Source organism: Marmota marmota, unplaced genomic scaffold (genome assembly GCF_001458135.2).
Source record: "Marmota marmota marmota unplaced genomic scaffold, marMar, whole genome shotgun sequence".
NCBI lineage: Eukaryota > Metazoa > Chordata > Mammalia > Rodentia > Sciuridae > Marmota > Marmota marmota.
The window spans coordinates 46,944,300-46,966,257 of NW_026000037.1; the positions used below are offsets into that span (position 1 = coordinate 46,944,300).

The 21,958-nt window shown below is 32.5% G+C and overlaps 1 protein-coding gene across 21 annotated transcripts in view; it reads right to left on the reverse strand.

The window, feature by feature from the left end:
• Nucleotides 1-1,398: 1,398 nt before the first annotated feature.
• Baz2b (bromodomain adjacent to zinc finger domain 2B) overlaps nucleotides 1,399-21,958 on the reverse strand; it is a 362,220-nt gene continuing 341,660 nt past the window's right edge. For 16 of the 21 annotated variants that reach the window (XM_048812354.1, XM_048812353.1, XM_048812351.1 and 13 more), the window contains 9 exons: nucleotides 21,419-21,692; nucleotides 21,096-21,251; nucleotides 20,610-20,770; nucleotides 15,306-15,616; nucleotides 14,780-14,915; nucleotides 10,742-10,888; nucleotides 6,967-7,232; nucleotides 6,377-6,520; nucleotides 1,399-2,811 (listed from right to left, as the gene is read on the reverse strand). In XM_048812354.1, the coding sequence (XP_048668311.1) occupies nucleotides 2,658-2,811; nucleotides 6,377-6,520; nucleotides 6,967-7,232; nucleotides 10,742-10,888; nucleotides 14,780-14,915; nucleotides 15,306-15,616; nucleotides 20,610-20,770; nucleotides 21,096-21,251; nucleotides 21,419-21,692 (1,749 nt within the window). In that variant the 3' untranslated portion in view covers nucleotides 1,399-2,657. Of the gene's footprint in view, nucleotides 2,812-6,376; nucleotides 6,521-6,966; nucleotides 7,233-10,741; nucleotides 10,889-14,779; nucleotides 14,916-15,305; nucleotides 15,617-20,609; nucleotides 20,771-21,095; nucleotides 21,252-21,418; nucleotides 21,693-21,958 lie in introns of those variants that run through there. The other 5 variants (XM_015479215.2, XM_048812355.1, XM_015479213.2 and 2 more) reach the window with 2 other exon arrangements.

Sequence of the window (21,958 nt, forward strand, 5' to 3'; positions counted from 1 at the left end):
GTACACTGAGTCATTGACATAACAAGTGACCCATGGGCATATGGTAAAAACTGTCACCTAGCTGCAGTGCTTTTGGGTCAATGCCTACTACTACTTCAATAGGTACCTCTCCTTAGTTACAACAATGAAGGTATCAATCCAAAGTAGCCAGTGTTTAACCAAGCTTTCCTTTTTCTCAGAGATATCTTATTTATTTTTAAAAGAAAATTACTATTCTTAGAAATTTATTTGTATATGTATTTAAGCATTTTTCTCATTTATAAGACTTTTAATCACCAGACATGTTATTATCAAGTTCCTTATGCATTACCTAATACAAATTAATATAAGCATGTATGACCCATAAGGCAAAAAAACAAAAACAAAAAACAAATTAAAAAAACCCCAAACAACAACAATAAAAAACCTTATGAAGAAGAATCCCCATGTAATCCCTGTCAGAACTAAAACCTATACTTTAAGAACTATAAGAACTAAAACCAGATATTTTATTCACAGAGCCACCTTGTTCTCTGTTCCACATGGTTATTTTTGTTTAAGCACTAGCCCCTCAAGGCATCACTGCAACATTTGCTTAACTGAAACAGACATATTTATATAATAACAGATGATTTTCATATTAGTCTTCACAAACAATCTCAGGATTCTGGGAATTACTCTCTGCTTTGCAGCATTTTCAAGTAGGGGACATTTTCTTCAAAACTTTTATATTTTCTTCACTATTAATAGCAGTGAAGACTACTTCTGAGCTGGGGATGTAGCTCAGTGAAGAGCACCTGCCTAGTGAGCACAGGTGATACCCAGCACTGCAATGAAATAAAAAAGAAGTGGACATTATCTAAGGTCTGCTTCATAAGGCTGTAAACTTCCTGAGGACAGGTCCTGTCATAGTTACCAATGATTCCCTGATGTCCAGCAGAAGGCCCAGCAAAGCATCAGTTCTATTTCTTGAATGACTAAATTTGTGTCTCACGGGTTATTATACTAGCTTATATAATCAATTTTTCTTATGACTGAATAAGACAGTGTTAATAGAGATATTTCTCATTTTAGAACAAGATCTTAAAAAAGTATTCTAATATTTCACATTGAAAATGTGAAACAAGAAATAAAACAAGGTCCAGAAAGGTTTACAGCTTCATGAAACTCAAAGGGTCTATGTATACCCATCTACTTTCACCCAGCCCAGTGCTCTCTGAACCACATTCCACACACTGGTCCTCCTGTAGGACTCTGTAAAATCAAACTTTAAATTAACTGGCTTTTTGAAACCAATGTATTTTCAAGTTCATTAAGAAAAACTAAAAAAAAAAAAAAAAACTAGTTTGTAAAAGATTTTTTTATTGTATCCGTGCCACACATAGTGAAAAATAACACTCCTAAAAAAAAAAAGAATGCTACCTTTTCCACAACATTTTATTTTAAATAAAACTTCAAGTACTCATGTAGTACAAAAAAAATTTCTGATCTATTTGCCTCCAACAGGCCACCACAACACACAGTAGATAAAACACAGTGGTTACAAATGTCTTTTAAATTTATTTCTGAGGCAAGGCAAATGGGAGGGAAATGTCTCTATGAAAAAATACTGTGTGTGTAGGAAATTGTCACGATTTTATTCCACATGGATACAAATGATTATACTTTAATTTAGGCCCTGGTGGCTTAAAATTATATAACAAAATAGAAAAATGGAAAACTAATATCCCCTACACCCTGTTTCAAAGGCAGGCACTACCAAGATTAGGGAGACGCCACAGTGTTGGTAGAGGATAATTACTGTACAAGCTGTATAGCTATCATCACCTTCAGACTAAAATAAGATGCTACAGTCCTTCTAAGGCATAAACAATAATGTCTGCAAACAATATATACACATAATACATATTTAAAACAAGACTTAATATAAACAATAATGAACAGTATATACATGTCAATCTTTTTCACTGTCTTGAAATACAATTTAACTACACAAGTGATGCAGCAACATATATATATATATATATATATATATATATATGTATATATATATATATATAAATGTACTTGTAACTCTACAGTAAAGTTTATTTTTGGTGCTTTTATAGCACATCAGTGTAAACAGTTTAACTTGGCTTTGTTTTATATTTTAAAACATTCCTTGTTGTATTTTCAAGATTTAAAGCAATTTTCTAGTTCTTCCTTTTCACAGAAAACGAAGATTCTGGATGTGGTTTAATCATAAATAATTCATAAAATTAAATACATTCACTAAAAAATAAACTACAAAGTAAAAAAATGAAAAATAGATATTTATTGAGAGGGAAAGGAGAACCATTTCCCACATTAGAGCTCTGGTGTTGAATATTCAGTGCGATTTGATATATTTTAACTGCTATTGCACTATAACACCCTTTCCTTTGAAAATTCTTTGGGTGTGCTTCCCTGTTCTACCTAAATTAGCTGATAAATCACACAAACCAATAACCAAGGGTTTTGGTTGTCATAGGAGTGAAGCCTTTAAAAATGGTATATCTTCTGATATTTTCTGATACTTATTTTAAGGAAAAAAAAGTCATTTTGTATGTGCCTTGCACATTTATGTAAATACAGTTCACATTGCTGGTCTCATTTGTCTTTGTTTAAAAGGAAAAAAAAATAAAGAGAGTATTATAACTTCAGCTCACTTTGAAAGTATCTGTCCATTTTTTTTCAAAATATTTCCTCATATTGTGGCCAGCTCTGCCTATATCAGAATCATCTTCATTAAATGTTTCACAGTTGTCAAAAACAAGCCTGACATCTACAGCAAAGGTTTCAAGGTTTGGATACCTGTAAGAAAACACATAATTAGAGACTGGTTTCATTGGTTTTGTTTTGTAAGCAAATGAAATGGTTAAAAAAAGATGTAAAACAAGAAAACTGAAAGGGAAAAGGCAGTTTAGTATAACTATTTAAACTGATACAAAGATATGTAAACACTCTTATGAATGTAACATTTAAAAATGTCCTGTGTTCTAAACTATACTTGTTTATATACAGATTAAATGGAAAAAAAACTCACCCAGATTTCCCTTAAGATCAAGATATTTTTCAATTAACTGGTAATTCCCCTACATTCCATTTCCTGTTTGACTTGTGTCACAATTCTGTTACAGAACTCCTCCTACCTGACTAGTTTATTGATTCCTTTCACCAACAGTATTCACTTGTGTATTCTGTTATCCACATTCAAATGGGTTCAGTTGCAGTGAAAAATTATGTAAATGCTTCTTATGCTGTACAATTCTAGGATGTGCTACTTTGGGCTAAATCTTCCCCATTTCTCTTCTCTTTTCAAATATGATCTTTTGCTCAAGCACCCCACTCCTACTACCATCCAGTGATGGAAGTGAAACTACCACCCAGTTTCACTTTCTGTGGTTTCAGTTAGCCATGGTCAAAAGTGTTAAACATTAAATGGTAAATTCCAGAGGGAGAGAAAGAGCAAGTGTATGTTAACATAACTTCTATTATAGAATATTGTTAAAATTGTTCTATTATTATTGCTGTTGATTTCTTAGTGTCTAATTTATATAAGTTAAATTTTATCATGAGATGTATGTATAAGAAAAAGCATAGTATTATCCATGGTTTGCCCAAACATGGAAGGGGAGAATACTGTATGATGAACCAAAACAAGTAAAAACAAAAACAAAAACAAAAACAAAAAAACCACCCAAAGAAAAAAAACCCCAAATCCATGTGCTCTCTCTTTAACAGAGGTAATATTATGAGCGATTGCTCTCTAATAAGATAAAGAGATACTATGGCTTCAGGGCTTTTCAAGTGGATAAGCTCAATTCTCTTTCTCTGCAAGAATACTGAGATGAGAACAGAAAAATAAATATATCTGACTAAACTTATTAGTGAGAAATAAGTAGTCACTTGAAGCCATCTCTGGCCAATTCAATACATTTTGGAAGAAGGCTTTTGGAAATTTAAATATTATATTAATTATAATCTACAACAAGCTGGATACTAAAATAATTTAACCATTATAAATACCCTATGAACCACTAAAGCTCTGAGGCCATGTAAAAGTGGCTTTCTATTTCTTTCATAAAATACCTTGTACAACATTTCACTCCCTCTTTCTAATATGTTCCATACTGAAAGAAATAAAATTTATTTATCTCTGATATGCTAAAGAAAACTGAAGTCAGCCCTTATGTAACTTCATTCATTTTCTTCTTTTTCTGGGGATTATTTACTTTTTTAAAACTTGAGGTAAAGAAATTTATACAATACCAAATAAGTCATTTTGAAGTGGATAACTCAGTGGTATTTAATAGTTATGACACTATGCTACCATCACTTCTATTTCCAAAACAATATCATCATTCCAGAAGGAAAAAGTATACCAATAAGCAGTTATGCTCTGTTGCTCCTTCCCCTAGTCCTTGGCAAGCACCAGTCTTGCTGTCTCTATAGATTTACCTATTTTGGATATTTTATGTAATACAATGTGTGGAATTTTTTTATACAATGTGTGGAAATGACTTTTATAAAATATTTTAAAGTTACTTTGAGGAATATTACTCTCCTTTATACTCTTTCTTATGTAAGAAAAGGTTAATAATTAATGTAAAGGAGACCAGAATCCAGTAGAGAATTATAGGTGAGATTCTAGTTAAAAAAGAGTGCAACACTCTATTTGTACTTTTCCTTTAGAAAAGGATGGGAAAGCTAACAGAACCCAGAAAAATTCATTAGAGCAGATATTTCCTTCCCTGTGTTCTATGAACTGTCTAAAAGTTTGAAATAGTTTGTGAGTTTTGATTCCAACTCATTACTTTGGGTTTAATCGAACAACATGAAGTTAGGAGAGCCTGAATCCACAGAATTTCACCTCTCACACAGCTGTCATCACAAATAGGATTATACTTCTGACATTTACCAGGAGACTCATTCTCAAAAGCCAGTTTGATTTTGTAGCCTTTTTGGTTATTTTGTGTCAATTTCTAAGCCTGTTTGTTTTGGATATTTTGAGTTTTAGGCTGATCTTCCATCCAGGAATTGGAAGATCATGAATCAAGAGTTAATCACTTATTAAATTTTCACATGTAGATCTCCGATCTGGCTGTATTAATTATAAATTCCATTGTGCTACTGAAGTGAAGACTTATCTGACTTTTTGGCAGACAGAAAAAGCCACCTCTAGACAACAGTTTCTGCTGTTTGGTTCATCTTAAAACCAACAATTTAATGTTTTTCAATGTTTCCTGTGTTTGGGAATATCCCTTCTGTAATTTTTTAAAAAAGTAAAACAAAGCAAATATAATTCTTTGAAAGGCAGTTATTTTGTCCTCAAAATAAACTACTACAGTCATTTGTTCAATCCAGCAAATCACTTGATGTGAGAGGGATATTGAACGTTTTAAATTCTACTCAATTCTTCTAAGTGGAATATAAATCCACAAGCACAGTGATATTCACCAAAAGAATGTTATGGAAAAACTATACCACATATAGTATAGTAAAAACAAAATAATATAATATTGTGTATATGTATGTATGTGTATGTATATATATATATATTGTTATTTTTTCAATGTATATTCCTTATTTCTACATATATTTTTCTGACTTCACCTGAAGTAATGGGCATAGTCTACATTAAGCTAATCTGGTATGTAGGAATAAAGAAAGCAAGGGGAAAATAGGCCAAAGAATACAGCTCTGGGGATCCTGGCCATTCTCACATGGAATGTCTTTGTTCTGCAAGTGAACATTCTCATTTTTGTGGCTCCAAAGTGGGACACTGTCCTGAACCATCTAAATTACACTAATTAAGTGGTAACTCTCTGGCACAATTTTGAGATGGTCTGACAAAGATCATTAACTAAGGCTAGGAAGTCACTTTATTTTTGGGATAGAATGAAAGCAGAACATAAAATAAAGGAGAAGATTTTCTTATATATCCATAGATGGATTTTCAATATTCTCCAACAACTTATAACACTTTTAATTTTTAAAATTGCCAATGATCTCTTTCTATATGGCAATAATATGAAATATTAATTTTGTTAAATCCACATGAGATGGTGATAATATTCTATTAATGTACAATATAAACTCTAGTTTATATGTTACTTTGAAAGGTTCCTCTGATATTTTTCCTTCCCCCCTAGTCTGGTTTGTTGTCAAAAAATGGGTTTATCACACTGTTTTTATTCCTTAAATAATTTTAATTGACTTGTTTTTCATATCTAACTACCCTAGCCAAACATAAGTCCCTCTAAAAGTGGGACTTGTATGTTTGCTATTAAGTAAAATGTCTTTGACTCTCTAGGAAAATGTACAGCACATATTGGGGATTTGATAAGTATTTATTGAACTGAAATGATTTACTTACTGTCCGTTACTCAGTTTCTCTCTAATTGTGGAAAAGTCCATAGGTTTCTTAATAACTTTCTTATAACCAGGTACAAGTTTCAAGTTTACAGGAAGTAGGAAAGGCCAAGCATCCTCATGAGTTTCCATTTCAGTCAGGATCATACTAAAGAAAATGATATTTGCAATCAGTATCTATACTTTAGAATTATGTTTTTATTATCATTATTTTTGGTACTAGGGATTTAACCCACTTAACCACTGAGCCACATCCTAGCCCTTTTTTGTATTTTATTTAGAGACAGGGTCTTGCTGAGTTGCTTAGGGCCTCGATAAGTTGATGAGGCTGGCTTTGAACTCGAAATCCTCTTGCCTCAGCTTCTGGAGCCACTGGGATTATAGGGGTGTGGCATCACACCCAGTAGTCTCTTTCTGCTCTCTTTTAAAAGTAATAGGTCAATGCAAATATATTAAAAAAGATAATATAGCCTTACACTTATACTATACATTTTTATATTTATAAAATTTTAGAAAGTAATTTTAATGTGGTAAAAATGTTTCTAAAACAAATAAAATGGGATGTTACATAATACATGAAAATTGAAATAATACCTGCAAAGAGCTAGGTCCTTAGAATCATCTCTTTTGGGTTTCTTAACAGAAGAAAAACTTTCTTGTTTTGATAAGTTAATATAAGTATTTTCCTCCATTTTTCTTTTTTTGAGGTCTTTGTTTCCTCTTTTTAGTGAACTACTTGTAGATGCAGAGTCTTCATCTTCAGTATCCCCTGTTAAAGTTACTTTCTTGCCTTTCTTCGATTCATTAGACTTTTTTCCTTTGACGTTAAGTTTTTTGATTTTTATAGTTTGACCACTTGCCTAGAATTTTTAAAAAGTAAATGAAGTGTAAAAAATTGTTTATAGACCTTCTATATTAAGAAATATTAATCCTGATCTAAAGGTTATTTCTATTATTTTCAAGAGAGATCTGTGAATTTCTCCCATAATATAAAACCTTACTAATAAAGCATGAAAAGCCTATTTATCTGAAGAATTCTTAAAATTAGAATAGAACTTATCACAAGTATCCTTTAGACTAGGTCACTAACTGAAAGGGATTTACAGATGATAAAAAGGACTCTCTTAACAATACAACTGTTCTTAGACACAGGTCCCTTCTTCCCTTTCTTGCTAGAGCCAAAATTCAAAGAGGAACTTCAATAGGTCTTAGGAAAAACCTATCAGATTAAGTGTTCAAAGGTGCATATCTGTTATATTTGTATATTTATATAGTAGAAGTTGTGAAATGATGGCTCAAACTGAAACAGCCCACAGCATATGCTATTTGGCTTATAGAATGCTTGTAAGAATTCTGAATTTGTTTCCAACATTAAATTTGGGAGGACATACATAAAAATTTTGACATCTCCTGAATTATGAGAAGATCCTATAAGACTGGGCTCATGTTTCTACAAGATAAAAAATGGTGGGAGTTGAGTGAATACTATTACATTTAAATGGGAACATGACTTTGTCACAGTGCCCACACTAAGGGTCCAAAAACTCTTCTGCTATTTACTTGGTTTTTGTAGGCACTATAGTTTGAAAATTCTAGTATGTGAGTCTGTGTGTGTGTACACACACATCCTTTGATTCCATGATCCTGTGATCACATTTATACATAAATAAATATATACACAGAGTATAAAAATAGCTAACCCTGTTATAGGCAGAAATAACCATTTGAGGGCAAGATGTACAGTATGAATATTTGCACTTAATTATGAATTAAATGGAAAGATATTTTTAAAATGTAACTTTTCCTCACACATCAAAAACAGATGATCAGAATCCTGTTTTTTTGTCGTAAGAAATATAATGTATAGTTTACTGCATTTAATAAACAAAAACAAGAACAAAAGCAAAAGTCTAGAAAGCTGCATTCACACCAAAAGACTTGGATGAGATAATGTGCCTACTAATAATGTAACACCACTCTGAATGATAGCCAGAACTGTAATTTAAGAAATTTTATTAGAAAAAAAAACCTCCAACAGCCTACTGATACCAACAAGACTTAAAAACACTTATCTTTAATACATAAAATATTGAGTAGATTTTCTATAACTTGACAGTTATGAAGCTAAAAGTCATTTATGTACAGAAAGTGAAGATTACTGTTGAACTACATTTAATTATATATGACAAAATGATCAAGTAATAAGAAGTTAAAAAACAACTACTATTGAATAACATGCCACTTAGGCACTTATAAAACATGGTCTAAAATATAATAAAATTTTACTATAAACACTTTATAGAACTCTACATTTATTAAAAAAAACTTTCCCACACATGATCTTATTTTATCCTCACAAATTCCTACAAAGTAGATATAATCTCATTTTACAGATGATAGCCCCAAGTTGAGATCAGATCAAGCAGGTGGGAAAAAAAATCAGCAAAGATTGAGAAGGAACAAAAGGAGGAATAAAACCTGGCAAGTATGGAATCTGAGAAGTTAAGTGAAAAACAGTGTTTCAAAAGAATGAAGGACTGTTCAACTGTATTCACATGTAACTGACAGGTCAAAAAAGTTAAGCACTGATCAAATTTGTGGCCATGATAAGAGCTATTTTGGAGAAGCTGTGGAATTGACTAGAATAAGTTCAAGAGTGAACTGGGGTTAGAAATTGGGGCATTGTTCCTTGGCCTTTCGGCTAAGATCAAGTGTAGAGAATCAGAACAAAAAACTTTCCAAGAAATTTTCTGTGTAAAGGGAATGAGAGAGACAAGGAAAGTGGATCAAGGGAGAAGTGAAAGCAGAAGGTTTTTCTTAAGATGAGAGAAAAAGTAGGATGTCAATAGATAGGTGAGATGAAGCAGGTGGAGAGGAGAAACTAAAGATGTAAAGGGAGAACTGCTGGAGTAATGTTCCTAAGGAGGTAAGAGGGATGGCCCCTGAGGCATGAGTAAGGAAACTGGCTCAGTTAGGAGCACCAGAAGCTGAGGGCAACAGGAGAGAAGATAAGGATATGAGCCCTGATGCTGAAGGATGATACATGTGCTTTTCTTCCAAAGGCTTCCATTTTCTCAGTGGAATGAGAAATAAGGTCATTATCTCAGAATGGATGGAGGGAACAAAACTGGAAATAAATCATCAGTCATTATTAAAGGCCTGATTAGCACCTTGTATTTAAAGGGCTGCATTTTGTATTTCAGGCAAAAACGTGTATGAATGTTCATATCGCATTTTTCTTATAACTAATAGATGCTAGAAAAGACAGAGTTGGATTAACTAGAATAATAGTTTATTTCATAAAGTGAGAGAGAAGTAAACAGTAAATTCAATGATTTATAATAAAATATGTAGATTATGATAATGGAATATTGACATAAGTCAGATTAGGTGGAAAGAGAGGACATGAAGGGAGAAGAGAGTGAAGAGGTCTTAAGATAAATATATTGAAGGTTCAAGTGAGATCAAAGGATTACTGGAGGACTAGAGGGAGTGAACTGGAAAGAAAGGGTACAATAGACAAATGGAAATTTGGACTTCAGTCTTTGGAGAGGCAGTAGTCAATAACTTAAACTTGGGGAACAGTGATTGGGGGATAGAGAACACCTAACAAAAAGTCTGACCTTGAATATATGTTGATCCATAAAATTTCTTACTCCTTTACCTTTTAATTACCAAACCCATTTCTTTCTCTTTTATTGTATTGCTTCTCTCTTAATTGGTGTGAGAGTTCACAGGTTTCTATTTCAAATGTGACTAGAAAATTATGTTAAACACAGATGCTTATTACCATAAGATCTAGCAATTCTACTTTTAGGTTTATACCCAAAAGAACCAAAAACACATATTCAAGCAAAATCTTGCATGTGAATGTTCAAAGCAGACTATTTGTAGCAGCCATAAGGTGGAGACCACCATCAGCTGAAGAATGGATAAACAAAATGTAGTAAAACCATACAATGGAATAATACTTATGTCTAAAAAGGAAGTAAATAATCGATGAACTTTAAAAAAAACATTGTGGTAAGTGAAAGAAGCCAAACACTAAAGGCCGTATATTGTATGATTAAATTTATATGTAATGACCAGAATAGATAAATCCATAAGAAATAGGTTAGGGATTACCAAATACTAGGGGTAGAGAGGTACGGGAAGTTCCTGTTAACGGGTACAAAGGGTTCTTTCTGGGGTTATGAAAATGTTCTGAATTAGTGGTGGCATTTGTACAACTTTGTGAGTACAATAAAAACCACTAAATTGTTAAGATGGTGAATTTATGGTATGTGAATTATACCTCACAAAAGAAACTGCCATAAAAGTCTGCATTTCGATCTTGTTATTAAAAAGTTTAGTTCTACATTAGTCTTACCTTAGCAATGCAAGCTGGACAGAACCAGTCCCCATCTGGTATAGTTGTAATCTTGGGTCTATGGCAGTAGGTATGACAGCCTTTGTCACAGCCATCACAAAGGAGAAGTAGTTCTTCATTATCTCCTTTTCGACATATTTGGCAGTACTATAATATATGAAAAATTATTTAGAATTAACCCTCTGCTATGAATAATAGTTACTGGGATGTTATATACACCATAATTTCTCATTTATATTAGTAATGAACATTCCGCTTGCTAACAAATATACAATAGCCATACACATCTATGTATCTCTCGTTACACAGATATGGACCACATGACGGGGTGAGCAGTTCTATTGGGGTCAATGCACATTTCAGGTACACTGCAAAGAACAAAGCTAGAAGTTGAATGCCTGCACACATTTCAGAAGCATGTATACATTAACATATGAAATATTAACATGACATTAGAGCACATAAAGCAATGAATAGCTTTAATACATGGTGTTTTTAAAATGTGTTTCATTTTTTGCTTATCTTAGCATCCTCATGATATTCTGAGAAAGAAATAAGAGTTAATTTTGAAGATCAAGATTAAGAAACTTGTATTAGTATATAATTATATATAATAATAAAAGATATCCCTAGGCTTTGACTAAATTATCCACCTATGTCTTGTGGTTCACTAAAAAATGTGCCCAAACCAGGAAAGTTGGAAAATTGACTGAAATCAAACATATGTCACACGAGTAGAAAATTAATTTTATGAAATGATTTCAAAAGAAAATATAGATAGAATATATTAAAGAATTTAAGAGGTCATGATTTGTTTTTTAGAACTCACAATATAACCATTTCTTCTTTATTGAAAAAATCTTTAATTACTAAGAGATTTTCTTCCATGCAAACATATTTTGTATAGCAAGTTTCATAAAGGAAAAGAAGAAAAGTTAGTCAAGTAAAAACAAAAAAATAGTAAGCACTAAATTTTTTTTGATGTTTACTTCAAATTCCAGTCATAGTTGAAAGTGTCCTGCAATTAATATTTTAAAAAATGAAAACATTTAAGCTGAATTTCATTTATACTAATTTAAAGTTAACTATTTATATAACCTTAAACTTGGTTTGTTTACTTATTAATTGTTTAATTATTATTTATTATTATATCTGTCTTGGAAAGTCCAAAATAGTCAATATGTATAACAATGATAGCTTAAGAACCTTACCAAAATACATACTATTCATGCTAACAAATATCTATCCAATACATCTACTGTATATGTAATATTAAAATCAGCAGCAAAAGCAGTTGAGTTTCATATTTCAATAAGTATCTTTTTTAAATATTTATTTTTAGGTAGACACAATATCTTTATTTTATTTTTTTAGAGGTGCTGAGAATCGAACCCAGTGCCTCACCATGCTAGGCGAGTGCACTACCACTTGAGCTACATCCCCAGCCCAATAAGTATCTTTTTTATGAACTTCCTAATATGATTGTCACTAAATACTATAAGATGGGGTTAGTTATTTTGCAAAATGAGTTACATCTTTAAAACGTCTATTGTAGAAACAGAAACATCATTGAGAAATTCAGAAGATTATATTTAAATCCCTATAATAATATTAAAAAATCAGATTTCATGATGATGCGTCAATTCTGCTTTCTACAATAGATAACTAAAAATACTGTAAAGTCTGTTTTACCTCTCATGTTTGTGATTTAAAATTAATTTTGATACATTTAAAGAAAAGAGTGAGTGCTGGGGTTGTGGCTCAGTGGCAGAGCGCTTGCTTAGCTGTATTGAGGCACTGGGTTCAATCCTTAGCACCACATACAAAAATAAGCAAATAAAATAAGTTTTGAAAAATCAGTAACAACTCACAATGTTAGAGGAAAAAAATGTATTAATATTTGGTTTGAATACCTGTTATTAAGAGTTAAAAATAGTGGATGTTGCCTATTATTTAACATCAACAATAGCATATTGTGGGCAGAGAATTATCTGGCAGCAAATTGACAGCTCCTTCTTTCTTGGTAAGCTAGGTCTCTGGCCAAGAGAGCATTTCTAAAAGTACTGAACACGTCAACATGTTACTTGAATTTATTATGAGAACTATTATAGGCACTGTTACCTCTTTAATTTAAGGTTATATAGTGCTTATTAATTTTTTTCTTTTGTACTGGGGATTGAACCCAGGGAGGCTCTACCACTGAGATACATCCCCCATCCTTTTTATTTATTTTTTTTATTGTGAGGGTCTTACTGAGCTGCTAAAGCTAGCCTCAAACTTGCGATCTTCCTGCTTTGGCCTCCCAAGTAGCTGGGGTTACAGGTATGCACTATTGCAACTGGCTTGTTAATCTTTGAATACGAAATTCTCACCTTCTTTTAAAAGCAGTTCCAAAGCAAATAATGTTATATTTTCCTTTCCTTCCCCTTCCCCTTCCCCCTTCCCCCCCCTTCCCTTTCCTTTCTTTTCCTTCCTTCCTATCTTTTTGCAGTGCTGGGGAGTCAAACCCAAGACCTTGTTTAGGCAAGTGTTATTCCACTGAGCTGCAGCACCAGCTTGCAAATAAAGTATTATTAGACATTTTTTTTCCAAATTGAAGATTATGAGAAGTAGAGTTAAATGATGATAAAAGCATGTTAATAACATAGGTAAGGTTAATGAATTTGTGAAAATGGAAGGAATGCTTTAGATTGTAGAAAGTAAATAATATAAGAACAGATTTTATTTGTTTAGGTTTACAGCAAAATTCACCATATCATGATTATTATTTTGGTGTGGATAGAAAAAAAAATCTACAAGTTTCATAACTCAATCTTTTTTGATAATTATCACCTATATTTCAGCAAATACATTTGTCCAACGTGACTTTAAAACTCATTTTAATAATAAATTTTAGAAGAAAAAATATTTTTACCCAGTATAAATGCTGTCAGATGAACTGAATAATATCTTAAAATTTATAGTGTATTCAAATTTGGTTGAGAAAGACCTAAATTTGAGCATATTTTACAAATTCCATTACATGTTAGGAAGTTAGGAAGAAGTAAAAAAGAAAAAGAAAAACCACACATAGAAGAAAAATGTATCTGTATAAAATGTATTAGGCCTTGAGTAAGTCTCTAAGCATAGAGCTAAAAATGAATGAAAGAAAGATAAATTATTTAAGGATCTTTCTTTTGGGGAATGACTGTTTAAGTAAAGGAATTTTACTTTCAGCCATTCATGAAAACAAATTTCAAATGTTTAAATTTTAAAGCAAATTCAAAAGTAAATGTTAAAGTGATTCATAAAAGTCTACATATATTGGATAATTCTGTATATGATATAGGAAGTAGACAAGAGGGACACTTATACATGGTTAAAAATAAGTCTCACTCCAGAATATAAATCTTTTGAATACAAAGCATTTTAGAGCCTGGGACAAAGTAGAGGCTTACTATAGGACAATAATTAATTGGGCTAATAATAACTAATTGAACTTGTACATAGAAAGTGAAAAACCAGTTTTAATCACTGTAGGAAAGACTAAAATATCTACTCTCCATATAACTATATTGGATGCAAACACATAACTGAAATTAGAGCTGTATTCATTTTGGATTTATTTATCTGAGGACTTTTTAGCATTAAAGATATGAAAACTGATAGAAAAATAAAACATTTTAGGAATGCAGTATTTATAGGTAATGTTAGCAACTGGAATGTTGACAAGAGTGAAAGGACCTTCAAAAGTATTTAGATTAACAACTGAGTGATACCAGCAGAATGTAGAAAACAACTTAAGTTAGAATTATAAACAACATCAAAAGGAGGCAGAAGCAAGATTTTAAAAAATCAAAGGTAACAAATTTAGTAGGTTCCTTCAAAAACTCAAGGAGGAAATTATTAGATTTTTATATGGTATTTAAGAATTAGACAAACTCTCTAGTACAGCGTAAATTACTGTGACAGTAGCTAATATAAAATTAAGATCTGGAGGTTGGAAAAAAACAGGACAAAGTAAATTAGTTATAGTATTTCTTAAATAAAAACACTTACAACTTTCATAATTGATTTTTCCCATGCTATTGATTTCTGTAATTGCTGAATGCACAGTGCTACCTGTGCAGCACTGCGAGCTTCTGATAATGCCCTTCTCCATACCCTGAGCCCTGGAGCAATATCCTCTTCAATTCTGCATTGAAATATAGAAAAATTAAGCAGGTCATATCCACATTTATGATCACTGAATGTGAAACAATCATCACACTGAAAGCCAAGCAATGACAAAAACATGTAACAGCCAATAAGTATAAAGTTTAAGCAACTAAATTTGATGTAGTGCACAGACTGTGGCTACGTGCCTTAAAGCTTAGTCACAACCAGGTAAATGTAAGATCACTTTGCAGGATTATCAATGCACATAACAAAAAAAAAAAAAATGTTTTTACAAAGCACCATGCAAATAGCATGATCCATATGGACCACAGACATACAAGAAGATACATAGATAACAGGCAATAGAAAATAGGCTCCATTTAGCAAAGAAGCACAATAATTTTTCAAGTTAATCTCAATAACCTACCCGTCACCATCACCACTAATGGATGGTGCAGGAGCAGGGACAGTAACTGTGCCCACATTATCCAGTTTGATCTGAATGGTGGTACTTAAGGGGCTCTTCAGATACCTTCTTTCAATGTTCCGCTCCAAATCAGCCAGCCTGGTTACAGCTATATCTAGGGGGTTGTCACTCTTCCGTTCTAGTGCATTTATACTGTTTTCTTCTTCTCCAGTAAGTTCTCCATCATGCTCCTTGCACAATTTAGTAAATGATTTATGTTCAAAATATACCAAGTCCTCCCTTTCTGATGCAGGCTCTGGACACATCCAACCCTACATATCAAGAAAATAATGTCATTATGGTTTCTTCTTAAAAATGCCTGATGGGTGAATTACCTTTATTAAAAATACAGCAGCAGACACCGGCAGATATCAAGGATATTTACTAAAAGTTTTTAACCTCAGGTTTCCTAATGCTAGGTTAAAACAAGAACAAAAAAATTAAAAAACTAAAAGAAAAGAAAAAAGGACAAGAAAAAAGAAAAATTGAAAAAGAAAATTTATCTACTTTCGATGAAAGATATAATAAAAATCAGCAAAGTATTCCAAAAGATTTTAGACAAATATGCTTATTAATTTCATGGGCCTACTTAGATGGAAATGTCTCAGTGGTCTGTGAACTTTGCTTTCTGTTTTCCTACTATCCCCTACTCTTCTATGCAGGTCCTTATACTCACCATTTTCCTTTAGTTGCAGGGGCTTTGCATAAACCTTTGTCATTATAGCTTTACCCTGTTTTTTTTTTTTTCCAACTGGTTTTTAATGTACTCATCCGCAGCTTTCAAAAATTTGCTTTAACATGAAAATCCCATGAGGGGAATTCTTCCCTGACATCCTTCTGGAAGTAAGACCCCATTACATGCTCACATAGGACCATATGATGCTCCTGAGTCTCCTCAGGTCAATTTTATAGTAGCATTACTATTGAATAATTTCTTTCTACCTTAAAATTCCCGAAGGCAGGGACTATGCCTGTTTTTATTCATTTATCTCTAGTATAGTGAAGGCAAATAAAACATAGATATTGATTGAATAAATGAATGCTCTTATAACTTAGTTTACTTACATTGATCTTCTGAATCAAAATCTCAAAGATTCCCCAGTTTTTAACAAAGTCTCAGATCTTTTTTTTAAAAAAAATATTTTTAGTTGTAGATGGACACAATACATTTATTTTTATGTGGTGCTGAGGATTGAACCCAGTGCCTCACATGTGCTAGACAAGTGCTCTACCACTGAGCTGAAACCCTAGCCCCAAAGTCTCGAATCTTATCAGGGCATTGAAGTACCTCAATCTACCTTTTTTTTTTTTTTTCCCATTCACACATCCTGTGCTGCAGTCAAATTTCATGATTCCTTGCTTCACAAACATGATACATTTCCTGATGCTGGTGCTCTCTCATGCTGGTTCCATTTCTTAGTACATATTCTCCAGTCTCTGACAAAACCTTAACTCAATTTCTACATGAAATCTTCCCTGAACTCTTCCATATCTCCATCAGAAGTCTTTATTTTTTAAATTCAGGTATTACTCTGTACTTCTCTATGATTAGAAGTTAATAATAGATTTTGCAATATGTATACATATCTTACCTTCCTCTTAAATACAAGCTTTCTGAGGGTAAGAAACCCTCAGAAGTTAGGTAATGTTAACCCTAACCACATTTTATTCAGTTTTGTGTTGTCTTCTGTCTGATATGAAATTGATATTTAACAAATGCATATTAAATGAAAAACAGAAAAAAACTTTTAAATTAAATCTCTTTAGAGATAATTATTTTATCCTATATATTAGGATTAAGCCTCTCCCTTTTTCTCAATAGGATATTTATATTCAGAAAAGGATGGAGCCCAGGTGTGTCTCAGTGGTACAGTGCTCACCAAGGATGGAATTATGTATGATACACATGAGTGCATTAGGTATAGTTCATGTCCAATGAACTTCCTTCCCACATTCTGAAAGAGATATGAAATTATTAAATAGAGAACACCATGCAAACATAGTATATCTTGATGTCTGCAAGGCAACTGACAAAAAAAAAAAAAAAAGACTAGCATTAGAAAAGCCCAGATGGTTGAAAACTATATCCAAAAAATTTGGTAATTAACAGACCTTGTCATTTCAGAAAAGGTCCTTAGTGCCACTTCCTAAAGGTTCTACATTTGATTTCTCTTGTTTATGAATAACTTAGTTGGTTCCTATAGACCTTCAGGTAATGTGAAAGTATGCAGGAATTTTATTTATTTATTTATTTGTTCTTTTGTTATCAATGACAGTAGAATGTATTTTAACATAGCATACATACATGGAGTATAACTTCCCATTCTGTGGTTGTACATGATGTGGAGTTATGTATCCATATATGAACACAGTAAAGTTATGTCAGATTCATTCTACTGTCTTTCCCATTCCTATTCCTCCTTCCTTCTTCCCCATCCACCTACCCCAATCCTGTGAACCTCCACTCCTCCCTCCACCCCCAACCCATCTATTGTGAGACACATAAGCAGAAATTTTAATACTGTTAATGAATAAAAATATTCATATGCTAAAAAGTATACTCAGATGAAATTAATAAAAATATAATCATGATAAATTCAAATGGCAGCTTTGAAGTTTAAGCAACTAATCACAAAAATACCACATGTGACAGAAGTCACTGAAAAGTATTCTGAAAGAGGCTCAGAGGTTTTTGTTACAGTGCCTATTAAGTAAAGTATGATGTGGAGGCTAAAAGGGTGGTACAAATTCAGATTGCATTAATAGAAGTATAATGCCAGCTGAAGGAGAATAAAATTCCCATGCATGCATTTAGACATCTCTGCATACATTTATGAATACAATATTTTAAGTGGATATTGATACTGGTGCCATTCAAAAGAGAATCATGAACCTGGAAACTATTCCATAGGACTAATGACTGAAGGAATTAATTAGCTTATAAAAGAAATGACTTAAAAGAGACTAAAGGGTGGTCTTTAGAGAAATGGAATTAGACATTTTCTATACTCAACACAGATCTAGGACTAGGACTCACAGATATTTCTACAATATAAAATATTAAATTATTAAAAATATTTGTAGAAATGAATGCACCTAAGTAGACCAAGGCCACTTGCTTAACCACCTGTGCCATTGCAATGACTAGTTCCCCAGGCTAAACATATAACTATTTTTTTTTTTGCAAAGCGGGTGGGGGGTTACTGGGGATTAAACTCAGGGGCACTCGGCACTCAACCACTAAGCCACATCCCCAGCCCGATTTTGTATTTTATTTAGAGATAGGGTCTCACTGAGTTGCTTAGCGCCTCACTTTTGCTGAGGCTGGCTTTGAGCTCACAATCGTCCTGTCACAGCCTCCTGAGCTGCTGCGATTTCAGGCATGTGTCATCAAACCTGGCTTTATGTAACTAATTTTTAAGAAAAAAATATGAAATCCTCTACAGATGTTAAAACAATGTTTTGTGGTTAACTTCATCACTTTCTTCATCACTTGTATTCTTAGACTTTTTAAGACTACTATAATTACAATTCAACTCTTAGAATAATACAAAATAATTCAGGAGTCCTTATTGTTAGGATGTTAAGACATCTTACTTAAACAGCAAATCCCACTTAAGAACATTTAAGCAGCCAGCAATGTGAAGAAGTCCATGCACCAAAATCTTGAGTATGTCATTAGGAAAATGTTTCAGGACTACCCTCTGACCAAACATAATTTTAAAAAGTTTAATGATATGCTTTCCCAACTGATGGTCAATTAGAATTGGCAAATTAGATGGAAAAAAAGCTGGAGGAAAATAGGAAACATTTTAACTAGCAAGTAGTAACTGACCACAAGAGAGAACAAAAACAGAGAAGCAGATATGATAGCTTAGAAAGTAAGGTCCTGTACACCACATTTAGTTTAATGGCAAAACCTTTTCACCTTTCCTTAGGTAATCATTATCTAATAATTGGTCTTCATACTAATGATCCTGTCACTGAGATAATTTAAATTACACTAATTATTCTCAATTTAAGAAGGCAGTAAAATGTATAACCTAAGAGAGCCAACAAACATGTTAAAAATTATGGCACTAAATGGAATAATTTTCATTTCTGCAGAAAATTAACTTCGAGGAAGAGTTCATTTGTTAAAGATGCCAGATGAATGAGGCATTTTTATATTGTGTTATAGTATCAGGAGGAGGAGACATATAGTTTGCTAGCATGATAATTTAAGGAAATGATAAATTTAGCTTCCCAACATTGATAACTATGTTTGTGGCAAGAAAGGGATATTTGGGGCTGGGGATGTGGCTCAAGCGGTAGCGCGCTCGCCTGGCATGTGTGCAGCCCGGGTTCGATCCTCAGCACCACATACAAACAAAGATGTTGTGTCCGCTGAAAACTAAAAAAAAAAAATAAATATTAAGAAACTCTCTCTCTCTCTTTAAAAAAAAAAAAAAAGAAAGGGATATTTTTTTTTTACCTCTTGAAAACTATATTTTTGAAGGTCCTTAAAACTAATTATGAAACAAAATTTTAATTATTATGATAGTATTAGGCCACAAATTTCTCAATCTGAATAAAATATGAAATTAAGTCAAATTAGAGAGACTAAATTTTGTGAAACTGCAGATGTGTCTGCTTTTCATGTTTATTCATTATCCATTTACTTGTACAGATAACAACACCTTATTATCAATTCAAGTAACCTTTACATCCCTGTTTGCAAGATCAAAAATTCTTGCACAAAGGTAAAGCTTTCTTTCTGCCTAATCACTTCTGATCATGGCCTGTGACATGGTAATACCAATTTTAAACTACATAGAGTAAAAGGCTGACATATAAGACATTTGTATCCTGATCCTATATGAAATACTACAGTAGGAATTTGATGAGATTTATTTTAGAACACTACATTTATCATGGGGAAAACGATGAATTTTGCTTGAGGTAAAGAACTCCATACCACAAATAATACCTGAATACCATTAAGGGGGTGACAAGATCTAGTAAAAAGCATGTAGGCTCTGGGTTAAACAGATTTAGTTTGAATCCACATTTAGCCACTTACTTATATGACTGTTGGCAGGTTACTTACTCTGAGCCTGGTTCCTTACCTGTAAGATGGGTAAAATTAACTCAGGACTATTTTAAGAATTAAATGAGATAAAGTGAAAACATTTAGTACAGTAACTGGCATATATTAGGCATAAAATAAATATTAGTTACCTTCCATTAGCCTAAAAACCAGATTTTATTCCAAGTGAATTTTACCTTCACTTGCAAACTTGCTGATGCAACTCTCCTTTCTAGATCTTCTACCTGTTGAAGGATACTCAAGTCCATTTCCATTGCTTGTTCTTCTACTGACCAGTTTTCCACAATATCTCGTGTTACCTGGCTTTCTTCATTTTCATTTAATTCAATAATAGCAACTACATTTGAAAAGAAATTCATTTTAAAATCCACTTTATTTTCCTCTCCTCAGTGATCAGAAAGTGAATAAAATCATGTACATCTAACTTAACAGTCATAAGCAGGCAGTTTACTCTAAAAAAGGAGAAACACTTTTTCTAAGAGACAATATTGTTCAGGTGCTAAAAATTATAATAAATACTTATTTAAGAAATTTAAATAATTACTGTTGAGCAACATTGAAAAAACTAGCAATAATAGAATTAAGACGTATCAAAATGTTTTAGGATAAAAGAATTAACTGTCATAACTATACAAGAAAGCAGAAGTCTTTTAGGCACATACCATCCTTGTTCTTGATACATGCTTGAGTAATATAATCCAAGTGTTTCTGAATTTGTTTTTGTAATGCCTTTTCTCTGATTCCTCTGAGATGTAGCACCTTGAGCAAAGTTTTCAGGTCCTCCGGGTCAATAATCCTCCACCAACCAAACTGCATTTCTAAGTCAAAATATGTAGATCTTTTACAAATATTTTGAATAGGAAATAATGGCACAAAACAAATCTAAAGATTTATTAACTACATATAAACTCACAAGAGATTCAGTTATAAGAGTCCAAAATAATAAAATACAGTAAGTGGCTATAAGCCATCTTAATGTACCTACCTTCTGGAATAGGTTTTGGACTAGGAAAATCTACTGGTTTTGCTACTTCAACAGCTGCAGGTTGAGTTGATGAGACCTTTTCATTCTGAGGTACTGGAGATTCACTTTTACTTGAAGCAACATTGGAAGTCAAGAATGAATTACCATTTCCTTCAGATAATCCCAACCCTGATCCCAGAGTAGGTAAAGGTGATGTAAATGGAATATTGGAAGTAAGCACACCAGTGGACCACCCACAAAACTGAAGTCCCATCATAGACACTCCGCTTTTCATCTGTAAAAACAAAACATTTTAAAGTAGATTAAGAACTTATGGAAAATGTCTAGAATCTGAAATTATTTTTCAATTCTGAAAAAAAATACTTTCATTTATCACAGGTGGAAGAAAACTAAATACATTAGAAACAGCAAGATTAAATTCCATGTTCTTATTTTGCTTTTAGATACACCATAACAATAAGTTAAAAAGTAATTAAAGTGGACTTAAACACAGGTTAGAAACTGGTAGTTCTAATAAAGCTTGGGACAGAAATTCTGATT